We start from the raw sequence: 27,648 nt of genomic DNA, 5'->3' as shown, positions 1-27,648 counted from the left end.
CTGCCTCTAGCAGCTGAGAGGATTAAATGGGACCGTGTCGCCAAACCTCAGGCATTCTCCCCCTGAGAACCCTGTCTGGGGAATGGCCAGAAGCCCCAGATGCACACAGCTGCTCTTTGTGCAAACCCCACCACCACATGCGTTAAGGCGGTTAACTCTTCCTGAGTTCAGAGTCTCCCCAGGACTCCGGGAACACCTTTGCTCCACCAGCCAAGGTGGACTCGTGCCAAAGAACCAACCACTCACAGACACGGGGAACACCACCCATGCAGACCTCAACATGCAACGACATATTACGCCTTAATTATGAAGCTCTTAGAATAACTGCTGCTATAAATTTTAAACCTGGGTGCAATTACCCTCTTTAAACACACCCAAGATACTAAGCACCGAGGGAAGAAAAAAAAAAAAGAAAAAAGAGGAGGTGGAGAAAGGGAGAAGGTGGCACCTTGCCTAACAGCCCAAGGGTCCCTGAACACCTGAGGTCCACTCCATGCATTCAGTCCCACCTAAAGTTGGGCAGCACCTGCCTCCAGTCCATTCTGCCGAAGAGAAACATCTCGATATACAAAGCCGTGGCTGCTTGTGATTTCTGTGGGTTAAGAAGTGAAAACTTGGTAGCTTTCCTATGCTAATCCCTCAGGAAGCCACAAACTGGCTTCCCACATGGCCCAGTAAACTCAGGCCCCTTTCCGGCTGCCCTTCACCCAACACTGGGGCTCCTCCAGGACAGAAAGGAAACCACAGATTCAAAAGGCTTTATAGGAAGCCACTGGAGCAGGCCGCAAGGGACAGGCATTTCAGGGTCACCTGCCCTTCTCACCTGCCCCAGACCCTGCCCCCGTCAAGAGCAGATTTTAAACCCCCGTCAACGACTGTTAATTTAGGGCAGCAAATCCATTCAAGTCACGGTCACCAAAGGCTAGAATGAGTCAACAGTCTTCTGAGATTTCAAGAACACCAATTGTTAAAAAGAACAACCGGCCTGCGCCATTTATTCGTGCCAAGTCACTTCTAATCGCTGGCCAAGCCAAATTACAGACAGCCTCTCCTTGGAACACAAATACACAAACAGGCCTCTCCCACAGCCCAGCCTAGCACCCGGGACTAGTTACTGATATGCACTGAGATAAAGGCTGTTTGTATTTGCTCGGTTTGAGGTATACTGTTATTAGGAGAGTGACAATACGAGGTAGTTTACATATCCATTAAACACCACCACACTAGCTAAACTGGTTTGACTTCAGGATTTCAAAGCTGAGCTCAACTACCAGCCACCTCCGAGGTCCTGGCGAGGCAGCCCTGGGCAAGTTACTTCACCTCTCTGCTTCAGCTTCCTTCTCTGTAAAATGGGGACCCGGGCTGCCTTCAAATGAAGATTGAGAGGAGAAAGCTGCCTCGCAAACGTAAGACATGAGGGCTATATTTCATCCTGGCTTCGTATTTTTAAGCAGTTAGTGGCTTGTTCCCTTAAATTTTGACAGCTCAGCCTGGCTTTAAAGACTCTTGAAATTTAATCTTATCAAGGCAGAACATCAAATTGTTATGCGCAGGCACACATGCGCGCGCACACACACACACACACACACACACACACACACACACACCCTCCTGCATTTCCCCTTGAGAATTTTATATTAAAACACTTAAAAGCAGCCAGCTAGCCCCCTCTGGGTTTCAGGAGTTTGTAAAGCAGATCCTGAAGGCACAACATTTCCTCTGCTCCTTTATACCAAGATCCAAGACCAGGACTAATTTCACAAGCTCAGGTGCCAAAAACTCATGCCCAAGAAATCAGCAACGCCTCAGACCCTGCATTTCAGAGACCGGATCCATTTGCTCTTCAAGGAGAAGGAGGGGGAACAGAAGACGAGGCTCCTTTTCAAAGGGCAGGGGCCATAAGAAACCCATTTATTAGGTTTTTAACCGCTAGGTAGATTTCGAGAAGAAAAGCACTTACCTGCTTGTGCATTTCGATGTTCAAGCCATAGGACATCTCATAGTACTAAAAGCAAAAAGAATTGCCGTTAACAGGCAACCCCCAGTCATCTGTTCACTTTCCAAAATCAGCTTTGGGGCCAGGTTTCTGGCCAAATCACACTTTTAGGATACAAATGCTAACGAAGTTCAAATCAAACCCCAAAGCCCGCTATAGGGGGGTTGAAGGGCTGACCAGGGGTGAATGTGGCTCTCATCTCTACAGAACATTATCGATGCAGCAGTAAGAGAAGCTGGGCCCTCCCTCCCTTCCACAAGCACCTCGTGGGCCACATATCCTGTTTATACAAGGTTCGGGTTCAACAGGGAATCGTGTGTATACTGGGCCCCTCTTGTCCTCTGAGAGTTATTTAGCAATGTGTCAAAGGCCTCTTATGTGGAAAGCAGTGCAGGGAGGGCGCTTAAGTGCCTCCCATGTCCTCTCAACAAACAGAAGATGGAAACTCAGGGCAACAGACACTGGGAAAGGGAAGAGACTCTACCCTACTGCGCCAAGGCTGACGAGGCTGGGGTATCCCTGCTGAGGCAGGGGAGTGGAGGCAGAGAGCTTTGAAAGGCTCCTCCACTCTCACAAAACCCTGGGGAAAGAAGGGGGGGGGGGCGCGTGCAGGGGATAGGCGGAGAGGGCTCCTGTCCCACTCTGGCTAGATCCCAGGGCTGCAAAGCAGCAAAGTGTCCCAACACTCCCCGGAGGTCCCTAACAGAGATGTTATCCCACCCAGACGTGAGCTGATCCAGTCCTATCTTACTAGCGAAGACAGGGGCCACCAGTCCCTCTGGGAAACAAACTAAAGGGGCACGAAGGTAGCGCAAAAGCGCCCCGCCTGGATTTGGGTTTCCCTTTCGGCCCCTCCTCTCACCCACCCTCCTCCAAGTGGCCCGGGCTAAAGGGGGGGGGGGGGGGGCAGTGGCGGGTCGGGGGGCACACTCGGATAACCCCGGCTCCCAGGGCTGCCCGGCGGCTGGCCGCGGCGGGCCGGGGACTCGGCTGCAGGGTCCCCCAGACCCCCACCCCGGGCCCGCCCTGGCCCCGGCCCGCGGCCGCCTCTCACCATCACGTAATGGCGCTGCATCTCGGTCTTCTCGTTCGCCAGCTTGTCGTACTCCACTTTGAGGCTGCGAGGGCAGGAGGAGCCGGCTCAGGCCCGGGGCCCGCACTGCCTCCTCCGAGGCCCCAACGTCAGGGCCTCTGAGAACCGCTTTGCCACTTCCTGAACGCCCCCCCCCTCCGCCCCTTGGGGGACCCTGTCACCCCGCAGCCCCGGGGCGGAGGGGGTTCGGGTCCTCGCCACGGGGGAGGGAGAGACACAACTTGAAACTTCCGCGGCCGAGCGCGTGGACTGCTCAGGGCCGCGGGGGCCGGGGCGGGGGGAGGGAGGCGGGTGGAGAACCCGGCTCGCGACCCCCAGAGCGGGCCCGCCGCGACCCCGACCCTCACCCCGCCCGCGGCCCAGGGTGCCGGGAGGCTGCGGGCAGCCAAGGGTTAAGGCGCCGCGCTCGGAAAGGGGAAACAAAAGGCGGAGGCCCCGGCTGCCCCGCCGCCCTGGGTCGGGAGCCCCCTCCGTCCCCGCGGGGGGTGGCAGGAGCCGCGGCGGGGACGCCCCTTCCCGCCGGCCCCGGGGAGGCCCCCACCGGCCTTACCTGTGATATTGAGCTTGCAGGAACTGGAATTCGTCTTTGATCCTGTCACAAGACTCAGCCACCGTGAATTTAAATCCCGGCTGCCCGGGTTGATGGGGAGCCTGGAGCCCGCGAGGACGAGACAGGGGAGGGGGCGGGGGCGTCAGACTGGGCTCCGGGCGGCCCCAGCCCCTCCGCGGCTTCCCCCGGCTCCCCCCGCCCAACCCGGGAGGCCACCCTCACAGCCCAGAACCTTCCCAGCAAGTTTCTCAGCCGCCCGACGGGGTGGGGTGGGGGGGCGCCCCATTCCTTCCCCATTGGCGGCGGGGCTCATCCCTTGCACGAAGGGGCTCCCTTCCCAAGTAAGACCGGCACTGGAACATAGCCGGGTGAGTTGAGAGATTGGGGAGAGGGAGCGGGGGAGGAGGGGGGCAGCGTGAAAACAAACAGTTCCGCTGGAACACAGGCAACCCCCCAACGCCACTCGGGCGGAATTAACCTCCTCTCTCCACGGCGCCCCCCCATCCCCATCCCCTTTGTGTGAGCGCGCGCGCGCGCGCACTCACACACACACACACACACACACACACACACACGCACGCACACACCATAAAGGTAGCAACAAGCAAAATGGAGGTGCCAGATAAACTGCCTCGTTTACCCTGCCATGATAGATGCTTAAATAAACCGAGTTGCAATTACTCACCGGATGTCTGCCTTGCGGATACATGGCAGGGAGGGGTCGTGATTCCGAGAGCGTGGAAGCGCCGAGAGCTCGGGCCGGGGAGGTGCGGGGGAGGGGGGAGCCAAGCCCGAGCGGGGGGCGGCCGGGAAACCGAGTGCTCGCCCCCGGCCCCCCCAGCCCGCTCTCGCAGCGAAATCCCAGAGTCGGGCGCCCGCCCCAAGTGGAGACAAAGAGCTGCGGAGCAGGCGGCAAAGTCGTCGGCGGGCGCCGAGGCCGGGCGGCGGACGCGGGCTTTGTGCGCCTAGGGCTCGGCGGTCTGCGGCCGGCCGCCTTCCCCCCGCTGCGTGGAGCGCGTCAGGGCCGGGGACAGCGCGGACATCGTCGTCTCCCCGGTGGCTCCGGCGCGGGGTCCCGAGGCCGGGGTCTCCTCCTGGGGCGACTGCGGACCCCCTCCGGATCACTCGGCGAGTCGCGCCGTGAGGGGGGCGCGCCGAGGCAGCCCCAGCATCCGGGGCGCGCGGGTCCGATCCCAGAGGCGGCTCCCGGGGAGAAGAGGAAGGAGGCTAGCACCCAGGTGGCGGCTGGGGGCCGCAGGAGCGCCGGAGGGTGAGGGCGGGAGCCCGGCGCGGGCGCTTAGACGCCCCCCCTCGGAGAGGAGAGCCTGCTGTTCCGTCTGCTACTGCCGCCGCCGCCGCCGCCGCCGCCGCTGCAAGCCCTTCCCAGGGCCGAGGAGGAAACTCCAGGCTCAGTAGGTGCAAATCAGCTGCCCTGGCATCCTAACTCCAGCGGGCACCGGAAGCCTCCGCAAAGGGGTCCTCGCTGCTCCCAGCTTGAGCGCCGCGTCCCCAGCGAGGAGCGCTCGGCGCCGCCACCGCCGCCTCGGAGCGCACAGGCAGGAGAGAGCGCAGCCCGAGACCGGGGAGCTCTGCGGCTTCCTTCCTTCCCCTCGGCCTGGCTCTTCTCTCCGCGCCCGAAAAACCCCCCAAACACACACCCCAAACACACACACACACGCACGCACACACGCACGCACACACACCCAAAAAAGTGCCCGGGACCTGCGGATACCACACACAGACAGGCGAGGGGGACGAGCACGAGGTCTGAACTGCCGCGAGAGCAGTTCCAAATAGGGACTGAAAAGTAACAAAATAATGTGGCAGCTTCGCCCGGTGCTGGCCAATGGGAGTGCGGGGCCCCCACGTGGGGCTACCGGACTCGGCCTGCGACTGGGCGCCGCCGGGCGCGACGTCACAATGCCCTCTTGTGTCTAAAACTATGCATGAAAAGTAGCAATCAGGCCCTACCCGCTGGTGACTTTCGCATGGGAGTGAAAAACAGCGCTCCTCAGATCAGGAATTAACCGAAAGACATATAATAAATAGATATATATTATAGTGCTGGGCTGCTAGACTTTTTTTTTCTCCCGCCTCTTTTTTTTTTTTTCCCACGATCTACTAGCAAATAATTATTTGGCGGGAGGGGGAAACAGGGGAACCCGAGGAATAACAACAAAAGAAAAAAAGACAAGCCGTACGGTCCTCGAAACCTGTGGCTGGTAGTAATGTATCAGTTTATTCTGCAGTGGCGGCGAACGATTCCTCCCTGGAATCTCATTAGGTCTGCAAAGCAGCCCAATTAGATACTATAAAACAAACAGAATCACTTTGTCACTTTAATGTTTTCACTTCGCAGGATTTAGGACTGAGAAAATGGTGGGTCCCAAAGTTGCCTCCCACCTTAAAAAATTTGCTGGGAACTGAGGGTGTCCCTCTCTTTACCCCTTCTCTTGCCCTCCCTCCCCCTTCCACTGGCCCCCAGCTTTTTTTTTTTTTTTTCTTTGTTCATTCGTCCTTCTTTTCAGAAAGCCAAATAAACAGCGTCTTTGATGTGCGGCGGCTGCCGGCTAGAAGTCTGAGGAACTCTGGCTTGGCGGGCAGCGCAGATGGAAGGGCCGGCTGCCGGCGGACAAACGGCCCAGTTCCCGAGGTTCCTCACCGCGCGCTGGGGCCAGGGGAGCGGAGGAGGGGATGGGGAGGCGGCCCTGCCCTGCCGTGGCCGGGGAGCTCCCCGTTCCGACCCGGTTTGCCCGGCCTGCTCGAGGCTGTGTTGCGACGTCGGCGGAAGCCTGCGGAGGGGCTCGCGTGCGGGCCCGTGGGTGTCTCGGCAGCCAGCCTCGACGCCCCGGGAGGCGCAGACGCTCGCCTGCCCCCGCGCGCTCCTCGCGCACCCCCAACCGCCGCGCCTCCGGGACTCCCCGCGCGGTCGCACAGGCCACTCGGCTCCGGGGCCAGTCCGCCCGCAAACGGATAGCCTCGATCTGCTGCTCGGGGTTACGTCAGGGCAGACGGGCAGTGGGGGAGCGGCCGCGCCCCGGACCCCCGCGGGCCCCGCCGGGTGAACCGGCCCAACGGGCGCCCGCGGGTCCCTCCCCGGCATCTCCGCGAAAGCGCACGCACCCCGGGGCCGGTGGCGGGCGCGCGCGAGCCGGCCGCGCGCCCCCGGATCTATATTTTCCCCTCATTAGGATCTGGAGTTTGCTCTTTGCATCTTAATGAGGAGCTGAGAGCGAGCGGGCGCTCGGAGGCCGGTGCGCAGGGAGTTACACGTGAGCGCCCGCCTAGGAGTTGAACCTCCCCGCGCCCGCTCCGGCCGCCAGCCCTGAACCGCGCTCCTCTCTTCATTTATTTATTTTCCTAAATAAAAACATAAATCGTGTGCGGCGCGCACCGAAGAGGGGGGTAGAGAGAAGCCCGGGTCGACAGATGCGAGCATCTGGCCGCAGCATTCATTAGACACAAAATGGCTCCTCTTTGGAGCTTCCTTTTCCCCTCCCCCTTCTCTGCCCTCCCCCTTACGTCACGGGTGGGCGCACCCGCTTCCAACCCGCCCCGCCCCTTTCTCGCTCCTGCCCCCCACGTGGGAACCGTCGGCCACGCCCCCTAGCAAGGCCCGGGAAACCAATCAGAAGCCGCCGAGGAGGCCCTCCGCCACTGATTGGTGAAACGGTCGGGAGCTGTCAGTCCGCGTCCAGAGCTGTCAGTCAAAACCACGAGGGGTGGGGGAGCGCTGACAAATGCCGAGGCTTCTGAGCCTCCCGCTTGCAAATAGTGCTTGGAATGGCTGCTTAATTAGCTTTGAATGGCTTTTCCTTCCAGCTCAAACAATCTGTCACTACCATGTGGTATAAAGGAGCCATGCATAAAAAAGTAAGCAGAGGCTAAATATCAATTTGATTTTGTGTATCAAAGGAATATTTTATTTTTCTCCCTAGTAATGAAACGTATCAATTTAAATAATAAAAGGTAAAACACACACACACACACACACACACACCCCGAAAAGGGGGGAAAAAAAAGAAAAAAAGGAAAAAGAAAGAAAAAAAAAAAAGCCCAAACTCCACGGTTCTCTGACTCCTGCGCACGCCTGAAACAGGTAATTTCTACGGCCCACGTTTAGAAGGAAACCTGAAGATTCCCTCCACCCCCACCCCGCCCCCAAACTGCGTCTTGTTTTGTTGTTGTCGTCCAGAAGTCTAGGAGTGATGGGGGAGGGGTGGCCTGTAAAAGGGAAGGTGGGGGCGGGGGGGGGGGGACAAACTTTAAAGGAGCTCTTTGAAGCTGCTAATCAAAGTGAAGGGGGTTTTAAGACCCCGTAAACTGGGGATCCCACAGCAGGTCTCGATTTGGGAGCCGAGAGGAGGGATGGGGGAGTAGCGGGTGTGCGTCTCGCCCGGATTTATTAAACACAATGCCTTCAAGATGCGCCTTGTCCGGCCTCCCTTTCCCGATCTCATTCCGGACTGGCTCCAACGGCGCCCGCCCGCAGTCGACCTACTAGCCTGGGCCCCCAGGTCAGGTCTATACAGATTGCGACCGTAGAGCACTGCAGCTCCGTCCCCGTCCTAGGCATCGCTCTTCGCTCTTGCCCCGCCGTCCGCGATCCCGGGGACCCCGCGAGCCTGGACGCTCCCACAGGGCCGACTCCCGTGGGGTTCACCTGTGAGCCCCAGCGCCCGCGCGGGGCCGGGCACGCTGGAGATGCGCGCGGCTGCATTGATGGACTGGGTTTTGCAGAGCGCCGCCTCCTCTGCAGGGCCCAGCTGGAGGGCCCGCCAAGCAGTCTAGAATGGTTAGGGCGCTGGAGCGCTTACTATGCACGAGGCAGAACACTGCTACCCAAGCGAGAATTCTCTTCTTCACCTCACGCCCTAGGGAAGCGGCCTGGCCGGTAGTCCCCATTTTATAGAGTAAAAAAAAAAAAAGAGAGAGGCTTCGAAAACTCGGTAATTTGCCCCAAACTGGGCAGAAGCGTCGACATTCGAATCCAGGACAGCCAGCTCAACAGCCAACCTCAGCTCCTCCTTTGCTTGCGGGAGCAGGATCCGCGCAAGCAGTTGCTGAAGGAGAGGCATTGATTCATTCCTTATTCATTCACTCTTTCATTCATTACCAGCTCTTTCTGCGGGTCAGGCTGTAAGGTCACTGGCCCAGCTCGCCCGCCTCCGGCTCCTACTCGCTGCGCACCCAGCGTCACGCCCAGCTCTCCGGAGCCCAGAACTGGGAGAGGGGCGGGAGGTAACTAACCAGGCCAGCACCCCTTTAAGCAAACCCCCGCTCGACCCCCACCCACGTGACACCCCCAAATTAGAAAAAAAAAAACAAAACAAGGAGAAAAATACATTTCTTTGATGCTCGAGAAAGAGAAAAGAAAATAAAAAACACGTATACAACACCATGTCCAAAGCTCTTGACAATTATTTTTAAAGAAGGAGGGGAGTGGAGAGAAAGAGTTCAAACGTCTCTGTCTCCAGTTCTAATTGGAAACGTTTCAACTGTTTATGTTACAAGAAGTGTCAGGGTCATTTGCTACCGAAGAGCTGACTTTTCATTGGCTGCTTAATTGAGTACCTCGGAGTCCACCCCACGTGGGAGAGGAATTCCTGGCACATTAAAAAAAAAAAAAAAAAAAAAAAAAAAAAAAAAGTCACCCGGGTAAGATAGAAAGCCCGGCCTGGATTTGCAGAACCTAGTCTTCTCAACCCCTCATTTGGGGTGCAGGGTGGTTGGTGGGCAGCTGGATGCCAGCTCCAAGAGCCGCCACTCTGGTTCTTTCAAAATGATTGTCAAATACTTCAGGGAGAGTTTTAATATATGTTTTCTCCCTTTCTCAGAAATTAAAGGGTCTGGCTCAGGTCCGACACCAGGCTGCGGCCTCCCATTTGAGGAACTGATCCCAGTGCCTTGGGTGGAGTTTTGAACCTCTCCCTGTCAATCCCTTCCCCTACAGCCTCCGTGGGCTTTGATTTTTTTTTTTTTTTTTTTTTTTTTTTTTTTTTGAGACCTTTCCTTGGGACTGCCCAAAGAGAAGAGAAATCTCCCTCACCCATCTCTTTGGTTGATTCTGTAAGGTCCCTCTGATTATTGGCTTGTGGCTTCATGGCTAAGGCAATTCTGCCCGCCCCCCCATAGCCTCCCACCGCTCACCCCCAGGCCTCTTCCACAAGCAAGCACCTTGCCATAGAGCAAGAGGAAAGAGAATTTTTATTTATTTAACAAACTCTTACATAGTGCTTAGGCTGGGCCAGACACCATTCTAAGCACTTGACAAATATTAACACGCTTAATCCTTTCACAATGAATGAAGTGGGTGCTCTCAGCCTTCCTCCTATTTTCCAGGGGGGGCAACTGACACACCGTAGTACCGTGACTTGTCCAAGGTCACTTCAGTGGCTGCCAGACTTGAGCCTGGGCAATGCACCACCACACCCTACTGGCGTGGCTTTCCTGGGAATGCGGATCAGGCTTCGGGACACAACACAGGAAACTAGAGGGCCCCAGGGAGTCCCAGAGGGAGGCCCTATGGAGCTCGTCGGGGAGCCATTTTATTTCTGGGAGCTCAAGGGGACTTCCCAGGCTCTCCCAACCCCTCTTCCGATTCTCTGGCTGGTCCTGGTTCTGTGACCTTGGGGACTTGTTTAATCTTGCTAAGCCTCCATTTCCTCATCTGTAAAGTGGAGATAACCATCCTGTCTGCCTCAGAGGATTATTTTGAGGATCGATGGGGCTAATGCGTGCGATGTACTTAGTACCGAACCTGGCACATTAAGTGATCGATAACAGTTAGCCATGGTGGCCGTGATGGTGATGTAGGACCTTTGAGTGATTCCACTCATTTCTGGGAGGCTGCAGAGACAGGAAGGGCTAACATCCCAGCCCTTTGGGGGTAGTAAGCCAGGCAGTAACCACGCCCAGGTGGCAACAGCCAGCTCCCTTCCCCTGAGCTCCCCCAGTGCCCTCCTGAGGTCATCGGGTGGTTCCCTCCCTCTCTAGAAATCCCATTCTTTACCTTAGCCCGCGAGTGACTTTGGATCTCCCTATTACCCAAGGACCCCTGAAGTGTGGAGGAAGGAGGAGGGGCAGTGGGGGGGGGGAGGCGCGGGATGGGGGGGGGGGGAGTGCAGTGCAGGGGGCTGGGGCAGGAGGGGGGGAATGCAGGCAGAGAAATCTGACTATAACAGCCAGGGAGTCTGTAGCATTTCTGAGAAGACAAACCACAGCAATGAAGTATATATATAACGCAGTCTGGCTCTGAGGGAGAACAGGAGTTGTGAAGAGGTTGCTTCTCAGAGGACTTCCTGGAAGGGTGGAACCTGACCTCAGTCCAGAAGGATGGACAGAAGTTCCAGTGGGTAGAGGGGGCCCGGAGGAGCAAACAGTTCTAACAGAAACCCTTCCCTCCCCCTCAGCCTGCACCGGGGTGCTTTCTGCTTCCTTGGATCCTTTTTGTGTTTTGCCACCTGATGAGGAGGTTTTGGTCCCTAAAGAAGGGAGCTAAGAACTTGCTTCCCTAATACCTCTGCTTTCACCCCCCACTTCTGTTTCAGGCTCCAGTGAAATCTGTCTCTGAAGGCTCCCCGTGTGGCAGCCCCAGCCAACGCAACGGGAGGCCTGAAGATGTGCAAGGTCTTGGGCAAGACCCTGAAACTCTCAGGGTCTCAGTTATCACATCTGTAAAATGGGAACAGTGGCACCCGATGGTGGCGAGAATTTACAGAAAGCCTACCCTATGCAAGACCCCTTTGGAGATACCAAAACCTAAGGGAAGCCCTTGCTTTGGGGACAGAGACGACCAGAGAGTTCCCACTTACTTCCAAGGCTGGGCCTAGGCCCCAGGAGCCAAATAGAGTCTACACAGGGAGATACTATTGGCTGGAAGGATGGAGTTGACCATCAGAGAAGCTGTGTGTAGAGCATGGCCCTTAGTGTGGCTAAATGGAGAAGAAGGGGGACAATTCCAGATAGGGACAAAGGTGTTCAGCCAGGACACTCTCGAGAATGCGGGGGATGGTTTGATTTGCTTGGTGGCCCAAGGGGCAGGGGAGGCCACCACCTCTCTCCAGAAAGCTGAGGAAGCCAGGCAATGATTTATAATGAGTCCCTCCACCCCCACCCCATGTCCACCTGGAACTTTGTTGGGGGGGCAGGTGTGCAGAGCAGGCTTGAAATATTTGTTCACCTGCCTCTAAAAGAAGCATAAGACGGGAAACATCCTCCAACGTTCCATCCAAAGCCAGTCTGAGCCGCATCCTGCTGCTCCCAAGGTGCACTTTGCTGACCTCTATTGACTAATGGCCCAGGGTTTCCATGCCTCATGCAGGAAGCGGGTAAATATTTATCGAAGTGATTGGGCGTCCTAATTAAGAGATTTGTGCCGTTTCTTTCTTTCCTTTTTAAGGATTCAAAGCTGAAGCTTAGGAGATTAAGAAATATTTTGCTGGTATTAATGCATCTAACTTCACAAGGGTGAGGCCCACGCTGCAAGAATTATCCAGGCCGGTGGAGGGGAGTGCTCCCGGGTCAGCCAAGGTGATTAAGGTAGGACTCTCACCAAGCACATCCGGTCTTTGCTGGGGGTGAGTGGGGGGGGGGGGAGGTGATGCGGGGGGAGGGGGGAGGAGAGAAGAGAAGGATTCTGCCTGACAGCTTTGATTTTCACTTCCAAACCTGCTCTCAGCTTTACGTCCTTCCGGTGGCTGATTTTATAAATATGTGTTGGTCACATACACCCAATGATAGTGAAGTATGTTTACCTGATATGGTCACACCTGCTAGTGGTCGTTAACTAGGAGCATTTTTGCTCCGAAGGGGACATGGGACAATATCTGGAGACCTCTTTGGCTGTCACCACTCAGGGTTAAGGGTGCTACTGGCATCTCGCGAGCACAGGCCAGGGATGCCTCTAAACATCCGACAGTGCACAGAACAGCTCCCACAGCAATGGGTTATCTGGTTCCAAATGTCAATAGTGCCGAGGCTGAGGGATGCGGACAACCTTGTCTCACGTAGTCTTAACAAGTAAGGTAGGTCTCTATGTCCCTATTTGTAGATGAGCAAACAGAGGTACAAGAAGGAAAACACCGCGTGTGCAAGAAGGGAGGGAATGTTTGTTGAGCTCTGCCCCTCTAAAATGGCGTACGTTTTGGCTCCTTTGCGAGTGCCCTTTCTGGAATGGGGTTTCTGCAGGAGGGACACTGGGGCAACCAAAGAAGGCTGGGGCAGGAAAGGGGGGGCGGGGAGAAGAGGGAGTTGGAGACTGTGAAGGTCCAGATTGCAGGTGGACCCTGGAATTCTGGGAACATGGAGAGCTGGGGGCAGGGGGAGGGGGAGGGGGGGGCTTCAGTTGCAAGAAAGGAGGAAATAAAGCAGATAAACCAGTTCACATTTTGATGTTCAGATTCTGAAAGTCTGGAAGTCCGACTTATTATTTCACTACCAACCCACTGTACAAAATCTGCGGAACGGAGGAAAACATAAACAAAAGCAACATCACCTTTTGTGTTTGCATCTTAAAGTACCGTCATATGTATGGAGTCATAGACAAGACCTAACACACAGAGCAGGGAAATTATCCCCGTGTGATAGATGAAGAGACTGAGGGCCAGAGAGCGTTAAGTGGTTTGTCCCCCACCTCACATGCTGATAAGGGGGAGCCTTGAATGAATTAGGCCTTCTGGAATCAGAATTAACTATTTCCCTAGGGCCGCAGGGCTCCCCTCCACCATTTTAATTGGACCGGCTCCAATTTGTGATCTAGTTTGTAGGTCAGGCTCTACAAAATGTTTTCTTTGGGGGAAAGACAGGGGAGGTTCCAGGGCCAAAAGAGAAGCCTTAGAATTGCTGAACTACGTAAAGTCCTCCCAGACATTCTCAGCTGTGACACAACAATTTCCTCCTGCTCATTGGGAGGGCTGCAGGGGTTCCGTTGTGCTGGGGAGGGGGGTCCTGATGGACCCTGTGCTGTCTTCATACTCAGGGAGCCCCATCGCTCTGAGCCAGCATCCCCTTTGCTCCTGTGAGATGTCCTAGGAGGAAGACTTAAACTCAGGTCTTGCTGACCTGAGTGAGAAATGGCCTGGCAGCCCAGGAGAGAGCTGCAAATTATTCTCGGCCACCTCCTTCCCACCCCTTTGACAGAGGAGGTGGGGGGAAAAAAAAAAAAGGAGACCCGGAAAGAATCAAGTCACACAACTCTGGGTGGCAGAAGTGGGATTCCACGGCAGCCGCGTCCTGCCTGCTGCAGTCGGTGCCCAAAGCCACCTCACCACCCTAGCCAACACCACCCTGCCCCGTCAACCCCCTGCGCCTTCATGGCTGGCGGGACACAGCGTATAATAACGCTCCACTCTCTGCTAAGCGGGAAGCTGGCACTTTCTGATACATCGTCTAATTTATTACTCGTTCCCCCTCCTCCCCCCAAGTCCTCATCATCCATTCCAACCTCCTTCCTGGGCGCCTTCCTTTGCTGCACAGGCTGAGGGCTCACCTCGCACCTCTAGACTTCACCGAACAAAAATATGGTTCCACAATCAGCTGCAAGACCGGCAAGCAGATGTATGGCAGGGACCATCTCTGGCTCCCCCAGTTATTTCTGACTGGAGACGGGTTTGTGGAGACGGTGAGTTTCTCCGCACCCCTGGTCCAGTGTCTAGTCACTAGCTCCATGAATGTCAAGGGTACGTTGTGGTGGGCGGGGCGGGAGGGGAGGGGCGGTGGCCCAGCTTTCTAAGCTCTGGATCTTGACGACAGCAGGGATTCTTGAAGCTAGAGGTTCTAGAGGTGACCATCTATTTCGCCATCTTCTTTTTATTTTTTTTGTTACGTTTGTTTATTTTTGAGTGAGACAGAGCGTGAGCGGGGAAGGGGCAGAGAGGGAAGGAGACACAGAATCCGAAGTGGGCTCCAGGCTCCGAGCTGTCAGCACAGAGCCCGACGTGGGGCTCGAACTCGTGAACCACGAGAACATGACCTGAGCCGAAGTCGGACGCTTAACCGACTGAGCCACCCAGGCGCCCCTATTTCGCCATCTTCTTAACTGTGCTGGAAGAGGAAGCCCTCTTCCTAAGACTCCTAGAAGCAAACATAGGGGAAAAGCTTCACGACATTGGATTTGGCCATGATTTATGGGATGTGACACCAAAAGCACAGGCAACGAAAACAAAAATGGACAAATGGGATCACGTCAAACTTAAAAACTTCTGCGCTTCGAAGGCCACAATCAAGAGAGTGAAAAGGCAAACTGTGGAATGGCAGAAAAGATTTGCAAATCGTGTCTCTGATACGTGGATAATATCCAGGCTATATCAAGAACTCCTACAAAGCAATGGCATAAAAGCAAATAAGTGGACGTAAAAATGGGCAAAGGACTTGAATAGATGTTTCTCCAAAGAAGATATACAAGCGGCCAACGAGCGCTTAACAAGATGCTTGACGCTGTTTATCATTAAAGAAATGGAAATCGAAACCGCAGTAAGATACTACCTCAACCCCATGAGGATGGCCATTATAAAAAAGTAAAAAATAAAAGGAAGGAAATAACCGTTGGTGATGATGTGGGAAAATTTGAACCCTCGTGCACTGTGGGTGGGAGTGAGAAATGATGGAGACACTATGGAAAAGAGTATAGTGGTTGCTCAAGAAGTTAAAAATAGAACCAGGGGCGCCTGGGTGGCTCAGTCGGTTAAGCCTCCGACTTCAGCTCAGGTCATGTTCACGTGGTTCGTGAGTTCGAGCCCCGCATGGGCTCAGTGCTGTCAGCACTGAGCCCACTTTGGATCCTCTGTCCCCTGGCTCTTTCTGCCCCCTCTCCGCTCATGCGTGTGCGCCTGTGCTCTCTCTCTCTCTTTCTCAACAATAAATTACACATTTTAAGAAGTTAAACAAAAATGGAATCACCGTGTGACTCAGCAATGCTATTTCTGGGTATATACCAAAAAACACTGAAGGCGGGATCTCGAAGAGATACTTGCACCCCCGTGTCCCCTGCACCGTTATTCAGGATAGCCCAGAGGTGGAAGCAACCCAAATACCTATTTGGGGATGAGTGGATAAAGGCCATGGGGTCTCTACGTGCAATGGAATACCACTCAGGTTTAAGAAAGAAGGAAATCCTGTCACAGGCTACAATATGGATGAAACCGGAGGACGTTATGCTAAGTGAAATAAGCCAGTCACCAAAAGGCAAATTCTGCATGATTCCACTTCCGTGAGGTGTGTAAAGTACTCAAAATCATAGAAACAGAAAGGAGAATAGTGGTTACCAGAGGCTGGGGGCGGGGGACAAGGGAACGAGGAGTTGTTCAATGGGTATCGACTTTCAGTTTTGCAAGGGGAAAAAGTTCTAGAGGTCTGTTGCACAACGACGTGGATATGGTTAACACTGCTCAACTGCACGCTTCAAAATGGTGGACAATTTTATGTTAGGTGATTTTTGCCACCATTAAAAAAAAAAAAAAGGCAACCGTTCTGGCAAGGGGGTTCTACGGAACTGCAGGCATGGGTCGTGAGGGGTGAGACCCGCAACCTTCTCCCCTGACCCTTCCAGAAGAGATGTCTTGAATGTTCATTCCTTCCCCGGAAGGTTGTCCGCTTACGTAGCTAGAAGGGTTCCTACACCAAGCAATCTCGGCTGGTTTGCTCCTGCCTCTCCCTGCAAGCCTGCGTGTGGGGCCGATCTCAGGCTGCCTTGGGCTTTCGGGGTGTTTTGCCTGTTTCACAAGAACAGTGACTGAAAGTAACAAGGACTCATGACCATCGGGCCTGACCATAAACAGATGGATCGCGTAGGTGCCCTCTCCTCTCTAGGGATCAAGTGCCGTGCGTCGACAGAGGTGGGTTGACATCTTGACTCTCTTGTGTTTTGGCTATGGAACCGAAGGCCAGACCCTCGTGTTGGCCAAGACTCTGTTTCCTCATCTGTGAAATGGGGCTGTTAGTAGTAATGCCTTCCTGCAGCGTGGTGGTGAAGACTAAGCGGGTTATAACACGGGTTGGCCGCAAGCTCTCCCTGCCTGTGAGTGATTCCCAATGAACGAGGCTACACCCACCGCTTTGTCTCCATGTGCTCAGACCCCCCCTCCCCAGTCTCTTTATCGACATCCAAGCTTGGACGCTTTTCTTTTCTTTTTTTTTAGTTTTTTTTTTAATGTTTATTTATTTTTGAGACAGGGAGAGACAGCATGAACGGGGGAGGGGCAGAGAGAGAGAGGGAGACACAGAATCTGAAACACGCTCCAGGCTCCGAGCTGTCAGCACAGAGCCTGACGCGGGGCTCGAACTCACAGACTGCGAGATCATGACCTGAGCCGAAGTCGGATGCTTAACCGACTGAGCCACCCAGGCGCCCCATTGGATGCTTTCCTACTACAGCCAGATTTTCTGCTCCCAGAACTGAAATATGTCTCGTGTTGGTGGGAGGCACGGAAAGAAGGGTAGCTGGAACCCCAGGGGCCCGAAAGCCGGAGGTCCGGAGGTCCGTGGTAATCGGAAAGTTCTTGGAGTCCTTGAAAAGGGAGAAGGCAAGCGAATGCCATGGGTTGGGATCTGCAGAATTGAAGGCAAGAGTGGATTTGGCCCGGAACACATCAGGGGGACGGTGAACACGCCCCACCCCCAGATGCTAACTCCACAGACCTGATTTGGGAAGGGGTCCCTGAAAGGAGCAGAGGGAGATCGAGGGAGCGGGTAATTTGGACAGGAATGGTTAACAGGTTGGAAAGCCAGGCTAAGCGACCTGGCCTCTCTTTCAGAGGATGCTGAAGTCACTGACTCCTGTGTGTCAGGCTAAGCGGTTCACACAGTTGTCTCGTCAAAGTATGTAATGCCCAGGTCATGGTCGCTGTGTCGGGCTGCTGTCCGGATGCCCCTCAGGACTAAAGCTCCCAGCCCTCACTGCGGGGAGCCCTGGGTGCTGACAGTGCTTGAGCTGAGTCCCCCTTCTGGAACTGCCCTCAGCGGAGCAGAGCCACCTTGCCCCCCACCCCCAGGCACACCCCCTCCAGGAAAGCCAGAATCCAATGACGGGTGGGAAATGAGAGTGTAAAGGCCCAGAGACCTACCTAGCCTCAGTTTGGGGTAACTCTGAATAGACCAGGCCAGCTCCAGAGCACCCCCCCTCCTGCAACCCCCCTCCACCCCCCGGGGGGTCTGCTGAGACCTTTGTGTGACAGCATTACAACCAGCTTCTCTCTCTGCCCCATCCCGCGTCCCTGATAACTGAGAGGACTCCTCGATACCCACCCCCTTGCATTAGAACATTCTCCCCTCTACAGTTGTCAGATTTAGTAAGGAAACCATGTGGACTGCCCATTTAAATTTGGATTTCGGTTAAGCAACAATTACTTTTTTTGGTATAAGTATATCCCACATTATATGGGGCATACTCGGACTAAAAAAAAAAATATCCTTTACTGTGTATCCAACCTTCAAATCTAACTGGGTGTCCTGTATCTTATCTTGTGACCCTGCTCCCTCTCGGAGTCTGTTCTTTGGGGCATCTGGCCTATCACCAACCCCATGAAAGGACATACTATCCTTGCCTTGTTTTAGAAATAAAACCGAGCCTCCAAGAAGGTATAGTCGCGTAAGTGGCCCCGGTTGGCCAGGGAGGCTTGGACAACAAAAGCAGTGGGTTTAGGCACAGGACCAGCCAGACCAGGAAGGGGTGCAGACCCTCCCCAGCCGTTTTCAAAGCACCACCTCTCACTGGGCCTGCAGCCCTGCCCGAGAGGGCTCCTTCCCGGGTTTTCCAGCCAGCCTTCCCGGGGCAGGGCTGAGCCACCCCGGGAAGAACGTTTTCATCAGCCACCTTGTCTCGGCCTCTCCCGGCCTTTGCTTTCATTGTCAAAGTCTGGGTCAATAGCTGGAAATCCAGGCAGCGGCACAGCAGACGCTTTGCTCCTTCCCCAGCAGAAATCTCACAAAGGGCAGGGCTCCCCTCTTTACAAGGAAAACAAACAGGTCTCCGGCTCCCAGGGGGTGGGGGTGGGCTGGGAAGGAGGCTGGCTTGGGGGAGGGGTGTGGACAGCCAGCTGGCTCAGCGCGGCCCGGGCTTCCCCTCACTGCTTCCCACTCTATCTGCCTCTCCCGCCCCGCAGGAGCCCAGAGCTGGACTGGATGGTGGCAGGGGACGGATGTTGTCCCCTCTCCTCTAGAGAGTGCAGCTGGCTCAAGCCTCCGTATTGCTCAGCCGGGCCAGAGCAATTCCGCCCCCCGGGAGCCAGGGCGACCTCGAAGGCAAATCTGATTCTGCCACCGCCCTGCTCAATACCCTTCCATGGCTCCCTGCAGCCCTCCGCAGTATTTTTGCCCCTCCGGCCCGTGCCCACCTGGTCCCTCTACCTGGAGTCCCCTTGCTGCCCTGTTTGAGCGAATGGAATCCCACCCATTCTCTAAGGTCCTTTCTTCTGGGAAGCCCTCGCTGTCCCTGGCTTGGTCAGAGTGACTCACACAGCACCCCCCCCCCCCGCCGGGCCCCCATGGCATCCTTATTTCTGTCTGATGCCCTCACCCCAAGGTGTCCTGCCCTGTGGTTAGCTGGACGTGTGTGGGTCTGCCTTTCCGGGCCTTGGCTTTTGTGCAGTGTTTATAAAGTCATTTTCACGTTCATCCTCCCTTATAGCTCTCTTGGATGCCTTCCACTGTCCCCATTTTCGAGTTGATGCAGGGGCGCCTGGGGGGCTCAGTTGGTTAAGCGTCTGGCTCTTGATTTCAGCTCAGGTCATGATTTCACGGTTCGTGGGTTCCCTGTCATTTCACTGACAAGGGCGGAGCCTCCTTGGGATTCTCTCTCTCTCCCTCTCTCTCTGTCCCTCCCCTGCTCTCACACTTCCTTTCTCTCTCCCAAGGTAAATAAATAAACTTAAAAAAAAAAAAGTTGATGCCCTGGAGGCCTGGGAGATTTCCTGGGGTCCTCATGGTCAGGTAGCTGATAACTGCGGAACAGGACTCAGCTACCCCGATCCGCTTAGCCCAGTGCTGGTGCTGTTTTCTCCAAAGGCCGGCCTCATCATCATGTATGCAAACAACACATAGCCCAGGTGATAGGCACACGTTAGGAGCTCTTTATATGCTGGATTCATTGCAGAGAAGAGGAGATTTTGCAAAAATTTGGAGAGGTCTAATGGGAAGAAGCCCCTTGCCCTGCTGTCTGTCCCCACCCCCGCGCCTGCCTCAGCTCCCCGTGGAATCCTGACCGATAGGGGAGGACCTCCACTTCTGTTCTGCCAGCTTCCTCTGTAACCAACCCGAGTGCTGGGCCAGGTGACTGGGAGGTCAGCTCTGGGGAGGAGAATAGGAAGTCCCATCGTTGTGCCATCCAGGGTAATACCCAGCGGAACTGGGATGGGCCCCAAGCCGTCCGGAGAAGGAGGGGGTGCGGGGGGGTACTTTCCGCTTCTGGTGTGGCCCCAGTCTTAGCAGCCTACCTGGGAAAGCAGCAGACCTGGAATCTCCCACCTCCCGTGGGCCACTCACAGGGCCGTCCCTGACTCCCCGGGGACATGGGGCCTGGGGCAAGGGCTCCCACCCCGGATCTTTCCAGCGAGCAATGGTTTGCTCAGGGGGGGGGGCGCGTGGTGGCTCCGCCTTGCAGACAGATCCCCAATCCCACCTCTTGTCACCCCCTCCACTGTCCCCAGCAGGTCACAGCCTCCGTCGTGTCTCTGCTGGATGACGGAGCCACCCCAGCCGGCCTCTCTGTGTTTTTACGAAGTTTCCACCTGCTTTCGGCATCTCCTCTGAGCAGAGATGTCACTCTTGCTCAGTACCCTTCCCAGCTCCCCATTACTCCCCGAGAAAAACCTGAGTCCTTACAGTGACGTGCCAGGCCCTTGAGGAGCATGAGCAGTCCCTAATGCCCGCTGCCGGGGCTCACTCTCCTCACCCACTCCCCCGCCAGACACGCTCCCTCCTGCTGTTCCCTCTGCCTGGAAGGTCCTTCCCAGAAATCCACTCGGCTACCTTTCCTCCTCCTTCAAATCGCTGCTGAGAACCCCACTTTCTCAACAAGGCCCGCCCTGGCCACCCTATTCCATGCCAAAGTCAGCCCCATTCTGTGCCATCCCCTTCCCCACTCAACTTTTTGTTTCTCTGTATTTTGTATGTGTGTGTGTGAGAGAGAGAGAGAGAGAGAGAGAGAGAGAATGCTTACCAGGGTGGGAGGGGCAGAGAGGATCCGAAGTTGGATCTGTCTTGACAACAGAGAGCCCGACTCAGGGCTGGAACTCGCGAGCCAAAGTCGGATGCTCAACCGGCTGAGCCCCCCCGGGCGCCCCACAAGTTCACCTTCTAACAAACCATAAAGCTTACTCGTGTTGATTGCTTACTATCTGTCTCTCCTGTTCTGGAATGTCAGCTCCAGGAGGCCAGGGATTCTGCCAGACTTGCTTACCTCTAGAGGCCCGAAACAGTGCCTCGCCTGTGGTGGGCACTCAATACATATTCGCGGATTGGACAGAATCTAGAAATGTGGATAGCAATCCTTCTATCATTGGGCCGCGTCAGATTTAAATGAGTCTATTAAGAACAATAGCCTGCCTCCTGGCAGGTGGTAAGTGTTCAGTGAATGTTAAGATTGATATGTTAAAATGGTTTCCAATGATAAAAGGTGCCAAGGGGCATCCCCAGCGGTGCTCCTACCCTCCTCGCATCTGTTGCCGGGGCCTGAGGACCCTTTCTGTGACTGGGTGACAGAGAACTGGCCTCTGATAGCTCCCATAGCAGCCTTCTCAGCTCCTGTCCTGCTCAGATGTTGAGGAATGGGGGGGGGGGGGGTGTCATCTGATCAAGAATCCTCGAACAGCCCAGCTTGAAGGAACCCAGAGGTCTGGTAGTTCACGCCCTCGGTTTGTTTCACAAGAGGACACCAAGGCCTGCGTGGGAAAGAGGGTGGGCAGAGGTCAGAGAGGATGTGCCTGATGACCAGAGGTGGGGGGGGGGGGGGTCCCTGTCACCCAGCTTCCAGCAACTGCGGATTAGGAAGCCCAAAGCTGGAGTCCGCATGTGTAAAGGGACTTTTACTAAGACCGATGCGTGAAATATTTTAGCATGGAAAGCCTTAAACGGGCAATTTCGATCTTCGTTTGGTTGTGTTTATAATAGATTACCTTTGTTGCAGAGAAGAAAATGATATGCACCGTAGTGTCCTGGGAAGTCTGAGATGTAAGATTGGCTGCCTGCCTTTTTTGTTCCAACAGGTTATTTCCCGAGGCCCTGTTAGGGCTAAGTCTTGGAGACAGAGAAGTAGCAGGTACATTCTTTGCTTTTCAAAAGTTTGTCGGTCGGGGCTGCGAGAGGGTCAGGGACCTCATGTGAAAGGTGATCCCCTAACCACCCTTCTTGGCACTGACCCAAAGGGGTTGAAAACTGACATCCCCGCCAAAACCTGCCCCCGGATGTTTATCACAGCATTATTCATAATTGCCAAAACATGCCCTTCAGTGGCCGAGTCGATGCACAAACTGATACACCCAGACAAGGGCACATCATCCAGGGTGCAAAGACGTGAGCTATCCCGCCGGGAGAAGACATGGGGGAACCTTCCATGTGTATTGCCTAGTGAAAGAAGCCAGTGTGGGACGGTCAGTTACTATATGATTCCAGCCATATGACATGCCGGAAAGGGCAAAGCTGTGCAGACAGCAGAAAGATGAGCAGGTGCCCCCCGAACTTCGGGCGGAGGGAAGGATGAGTAGCTGCTGCCCTGGGGATTTTTCGGGCAGTGACACTCCTCTGTATGACACTATACTGGGGGGCACGTGTCGTTAGACATTTGCCCAAACCCCCAGCAGGTACCCCACCAAGAGTGACCCTAAATGTAAATTGCAGACTTTAGTGAATGAAGTATCAGTATTGGGGCACCTGGGGGGTTCAGTCGGTTGAGTGTCCAACTTTGGCTCAGGTCATGATCTCCCAGTTCGTGGGTTCGAGCCCTGCATCAGGCTCTGTGCTGACATCTCAGAGCCTGGAGCCTGCTTCCGATTCTGTGTCTCCTTCTCTCTCTGCCCCTCCCCGGCTCATGCTTTGTCTCACTGTTTCTCAAAAATAAATAAATGTAAGAAAAGAAACACCCAAGGAGCGCCTGGGTGGCTCAGTCGGTTGAGCGTCCGACTTTGGCTCAGATGGTGATCTCGCAGTTCGTGACTTCGAGCCCCGCATCGGGCTCTGTGCTGACAGCTCGGAGCCTGCTTCGGATTCTGGATTCTGTGTCTCCCGCTCTCTGCTCCTCTCCCCCCCTCCCAGGTAAGTACACACTCAAAATATTTTTTTTTTTAAATAAAAAAATAAAGTATCGGCATTGGCTCGTCATTTGTAACAAACGTGCCACGCTAATGCCAGATGTCAACAATAGGAGACACTGGGTGTGTTGTTGGGGGTGGATGAGGGGGTATCCGCCAACTCTATGCATTTCCTGCTCAATTTTCTGCAAACCTAAGACTGCAAAAAAAAAAAAAAAAAATGTCTATGACAAAAGAACACCAAGAGGTATGATCGTGGAGAAATGCATGGGTGCCCTGGGAGGAATTTGGGGTAGGGGTGAGGAGGGTGGGGGTCAGTGAAGGGGTCAAGACCTTGCAGGTGAGGCTCGGTCGTGTTTCAAATCCTGCCTCTGCCATGTTCCCACCGTGGGGCCTTTGCCAAGTTGTTTCACGTCTCGTAAGCCTCCGCTCACTCCTCCGGAAAAGGGGGCTGGTGATGCCTACCACAGAACTGGTACGAGATTTAAGTAAAAGTTGAACGAAGCACTTGACACCGTCCCGGCTGAGAGGCAACGTTCCATAAAAAGCAGCTCTTCCTCATGCTGTTGGAGGAGAGGGGCCACGTCTACCTCTTCCGGGCTCAGGCGGAGTCGTGGGTGAAGGAGGCGGAGAAAGGCATGCCAGGCAGAGGAGCAAAGCGGGCAGAGTCCTGGAGGCTCCAGGAGGAGCAGATTGAGGTGGTTTGATGCAGCTGAGAAGGGCGTGTGTGGATGCTGGAGAGGAGATGCTGCAGAAGCAGAAGAGATAGGAGGCCGGTGCCCTGGGGGCGCCATGCCAGGGAGTTGGGGAGTCCCCCAGGGACAGATGGAAGCCACAGGGTGACTGTCACTGCAGAGGACCATGATTGGGTTGGCAGTTTAGAATGATCCCTCCGGATGGGAGGGGGAAGCAAGGAGGGAGCAGCACAAGAGAGGCCCGGATAGAAACAGTCCAGTGCAGTGATTTTCCTGGGGTCCCGGGAGGTAGCAGAAACCGTCGGACTATGAGGTCTTTGAGCATAGAAGCTGGATCCTTGGAAAGTGGCTATGTGACTTTGGGCAAGTCACTTAACCTTTCTGAGTCTCAGTTTGTTCTTCTCTCAGGGTACCTAATTCCTAGAGAGAGGCTGACGTTGAAGAAAGGTGATACAAATTCAGAGAGCCTGGGTGGGGGGGGGGGTGGTGCGGGGAGAGATTGCACTTAAGTTTCCAACATGGGGAGGTTGAAGACAAAAACACAAGAGAGTCTAAAATTGCCTGCTGTGGGGCGCCTGGGTGGCTCAGTCGGTTAAGGGTCCGACTTTGGCTCAGGTCGTGATCTCACAGTTCGTGAGTTCGAGCCCCGCGTCGGGCTCTGTGCCGACAGCTCAGAGCCTGGAGCCTGCTTCGGATTCTGGGTCTCCCTGCTCTCTCTCTCTCTGTCTCTCAAAAAGAAAAAAATGCCTGCTGGGGAACAAGAGCTCTGAGGCTGACCTTGCTGAGTTTCATTACTGGTCCCACTACTTAAGAGTGAGCCATCTACATCTGGCCATTTCATTTCTCTGAGCTTCCTCTTCAGCATCGTAAAAAAAATGGGGATAATAATATCTACCCCTCCTACCCCTCCTGGTTCCATGGTCAGGTGACCCGGGACAGTTGCGGAGCACCCAGAACACAGCAAGGTTTCCCAAGGTGGGAATGGTTCTCACAATCATGTCACTAACAACTTATCATCGTTGGTATTATCATCCTTCGACGAATGGGATTAAGGATATTTGTCTCCTCTTTCGATCTTCATTATCCATGTGTTGTATACATGGTAAGTAATTGCTTTAATAAAGAAAAAAAAATTAACTCTTCAAGAGCAGGAGAGGACGAGCCGCAGACTGGAAGAAAATATTTGCAAAAGACATGCTTGATAGAGGATCGTTATCCAAAATGTACAAAGAACATACGACAATACGAAAACGAACGACCCAATTAAAAAATGGGCAAAACATCTGAACAGGCATCTCACCAAGGAAGGTAGGTACACAGAGGGAAAGGAGGCATATAAAAAGTCATTCCACATCATATGTCATAAGGGACAATGACGAGATGCCACCGCACAGCTATTCCAATGGCCAAAATTCAGGATGTTGACAAAACCAGATGCTGGCGAGGACGCGGAGCCAGGGGAATTTTCATTCACTGCCGACGGGGGTGCAAAATGATACAGTCACTTTGGAAAGCAGTTTAGTTTGGGAAACGAAACATACTCTTACCATATAATTTAGCAATTGCACTCCTTGGTATTTACCCAAAGTAGCTGGAAACTTATGTCCACACAAAACCTGCACACAGATGTTCGCAGCAGCTTTATTCAGAATTGCCCGAACTTGGCAAGATAGCCTTTGACTAGGTAAATGGGTAAAGAAGCTGCGGTCCATCCAGACAATGGAATAGTTCTCAGTGCTAAAAAGAAATGAGCTATCGAGCCAGGAAAAGACATTGACAAACCTTAAATGCATGTTACTAAGTGAAGAAGCCCGATCTGAAAAAGCTACATACTGTATGATTCCAACTCTAAGACATTCTGGAAAAGGCAGAACTATGGAGACGGTAAAAAGATTCGTGCTTGCCAGGGGGAGGGAGGGATGACAAGCAGAGCCCGGAGGAATTTTAGGCCAGGTTCACACTGGCTAGATGAGGACGGTCTCGATGCAGGGTGCCAGGTACAGAATGAGAGGTGGGGAGAGAAGTGACGGTCCCCTGGCCTCTCCCCTGCTCGAGGTCCCATTGCTAATTTCTGTTCTTTCCACGTGTCTCCCTTTTTCCCATGAGTGGCTGATCCTGCAGAGTGCCTGGGGGTGGAGCGGCTCTCTAGCTACCTGTCATCACCTGGTCCTCCTCTGTCTTGCTCTAGCCCGCTCTTCAACAGGATCAATGGGATGGGGGAGATACTCCATAGTTCAAGAGCATTTGGGTCAAGCCTTTCGGAGGGGCACAGGTAGGGTCTGTACCTTACCTTTCAACTACCCCCCATTTCTCGCCACACACACACACACACACACACACACACACACACATCCCCAGCTTGGCTGCCCGGCTGGTCCTCCTCAGGGAGAAGGGGCGTTGAACCAGCTGCTTGCATGTGATCTTGGGCTTGCCATTGCAAGGAGTCAGGCACGTCCAGGGGGCATCCCATCCATGGGCCCAGAGCACCTGCTCCCCTTCGACCCGATGGAAAGCCCAAAACTACTTCCTTGAGGATCCGGTCAGTTGACTGTTTCCTCGTTACTGACACCAGGAACTCTGGGCCCAGCACGTAACATGGCAGAGCTCTGAGGGGAGCAGGGAGACGAGACGTGGATCTGTGGTCACAATCTCCACATGCCACTTGCTGGCTAAAGCCCACACCCCCCTCCAAGGCCAGCAACCACCTCAGGTGCCCCTGGCTGGGCTCCCGTCCCCTCCACCCACCAGCGCCAGCTGTGAGAAATTTTGCAGCCCACCGGCACACATACTGTTCCCTACGTGAGGAACACACTTCCCTCCCCTTCCTTGCCCTGCCCAACAGCATCACCATAGACAACTCCCTTGCTCTTTGGACCTCAGTGTTCTCACCTATAGACAAGGAGAACACGACCCGTCTTTTATGGATTTCAAGCTTGTTTGGGTGCTAAGGCTTAAGTCACGATGGCTGTCCAAATGGCTCCTCCCCCCCACCCTGTGTCCTGTCCCCTGTGTAGTGAAGGCATTAAAGAAATTCCAGGGAGCAGCAAAGAGGTGAAGGGGTTAAAACTACCTCACCACTGATAACTAAGGAATAATAATAAAAATAATAGTAGCCGGCTGAACACTGCACTCCAGACGCTCTTCTAGGGAATTAACTCATATAACCTTAGAACAACCTTATGAGGCAGATCCTATCACCATCTCTGTTTTACGGGTGGAGAAAACTGAGGCCCAGAGAGGTTAAGTAATATGCCAAGTAATGCGCTTGGAGTCCATTACTGATGAGACTTTCCCCAAACCCCTTCAATCCAAGGTCATTGCCAGTTCAAGGGCATGACCGTTGATTGGATCGCCGGCACCGAGGGTTTATGTTTGTGTGTGACTTTGCCCCTGCGGCAGACGCTGGGGGTCCAGAGTTGAGTGGGACCGATCCCTGCCTTCGGGGAACCCACTGTCGGCGGGGGAGATGGCTGAGCACGTGGTTCTGAGGTTGGGGTGGGTGGGTGGGTGGGTGGGGGTTTCCTTCAAGGTGCCCAAGGGCTCAAGGTGCCCAGGGCAGGGCCAGAACTCCAGGAGGGTGCAGGAGGGATGTTTCTTCCCAGCCGTGGGAACCCGGGACTGACCGAGCCCTAAAGTCTAAAAACCCGACAAAGTCAGCCCTTAGAAGGGCCCCGAGAATCAGCTGTTCGGTTAAACAGTAGTGCCCGATCACTTGCCCTGGGCCCTCAAAGTCAAGGGGCATCCATGTGTAGGGGCGGGGTGGGGACCATGCAGGTCAATTCCGAAGGCAAACAGCCCAGAGAGGGTAGGACCCACCCGCGGTCAGGAACCAAGTCCGAATCCTCGCAAAGCCGGGACCGGAAACCGCGGGCTCCTCACTCCCAACCCGGCCCCTTTCAACACTAGCGTGGGCCTCAGGGTCCTGGGATCCTGGCTCCCCCAGGCCAGGCCCCCCCCCCCCCCCCCCAGGGAAGGCCTGGTCCTCTCTTCTTCCAGAGTCTCGGGCTGCTGGAGGGGACAGCAGCTGGCAATGGAAGAGGCCTCCCAGCCTGAGGCTGACCCCGGCCACACGCACT

The 27,648-nt window shown here is 54.7% G+C and overlaps 1 protein-coding gene across 1 annotated transcript in view; it reads right to left on the bottom strand.

Moving 5' to 3' along the window:
* Positions 1–5,441, bottom strand: part of TLE3 (TLE family member 3, transcriptional corepressor) — a 48,832-nt gene extending 43,391 nt beyond the window's left edge. The window contains 4 exon segments of the mRNA XM_019441624.2: positions 1,961–2,005; positions 3,051–3,114; positions 3,640–3,740; positions 4,325–5,441. Coding sequence (XP_019297169.2) covers positions 1,961–2,005; positions 3,051–3,114; positions 3,640–3,740; positions 4,325–4,348 — 234 coding nt within the window. The 5' untranslated portion in view covers positions 4,349–5,441.
* Between the last annotated feature and the right edge of the window lie 22,207 nt (positions 5,442–27,648).

This window comes from Panthera pardus, unplaced genomic scaffold, assembly GCF_024362965.1.
Source record: "Panthera pardus isolate Hobbes unplaced genomic scaffold, ASM2436296v1 HiC_scaffold_24, whole genome shotgun sequence".
NCBI classification, from domain to species: domain Eukaryota; kingdom Metazoa; phylum Chordata; class Mammalia; order Carnivora; family Felidae; genus Panthera; species Panthera pardus.
This window is presented reverse-complemented; position numbering and strand designations above follow the sequence as displayed.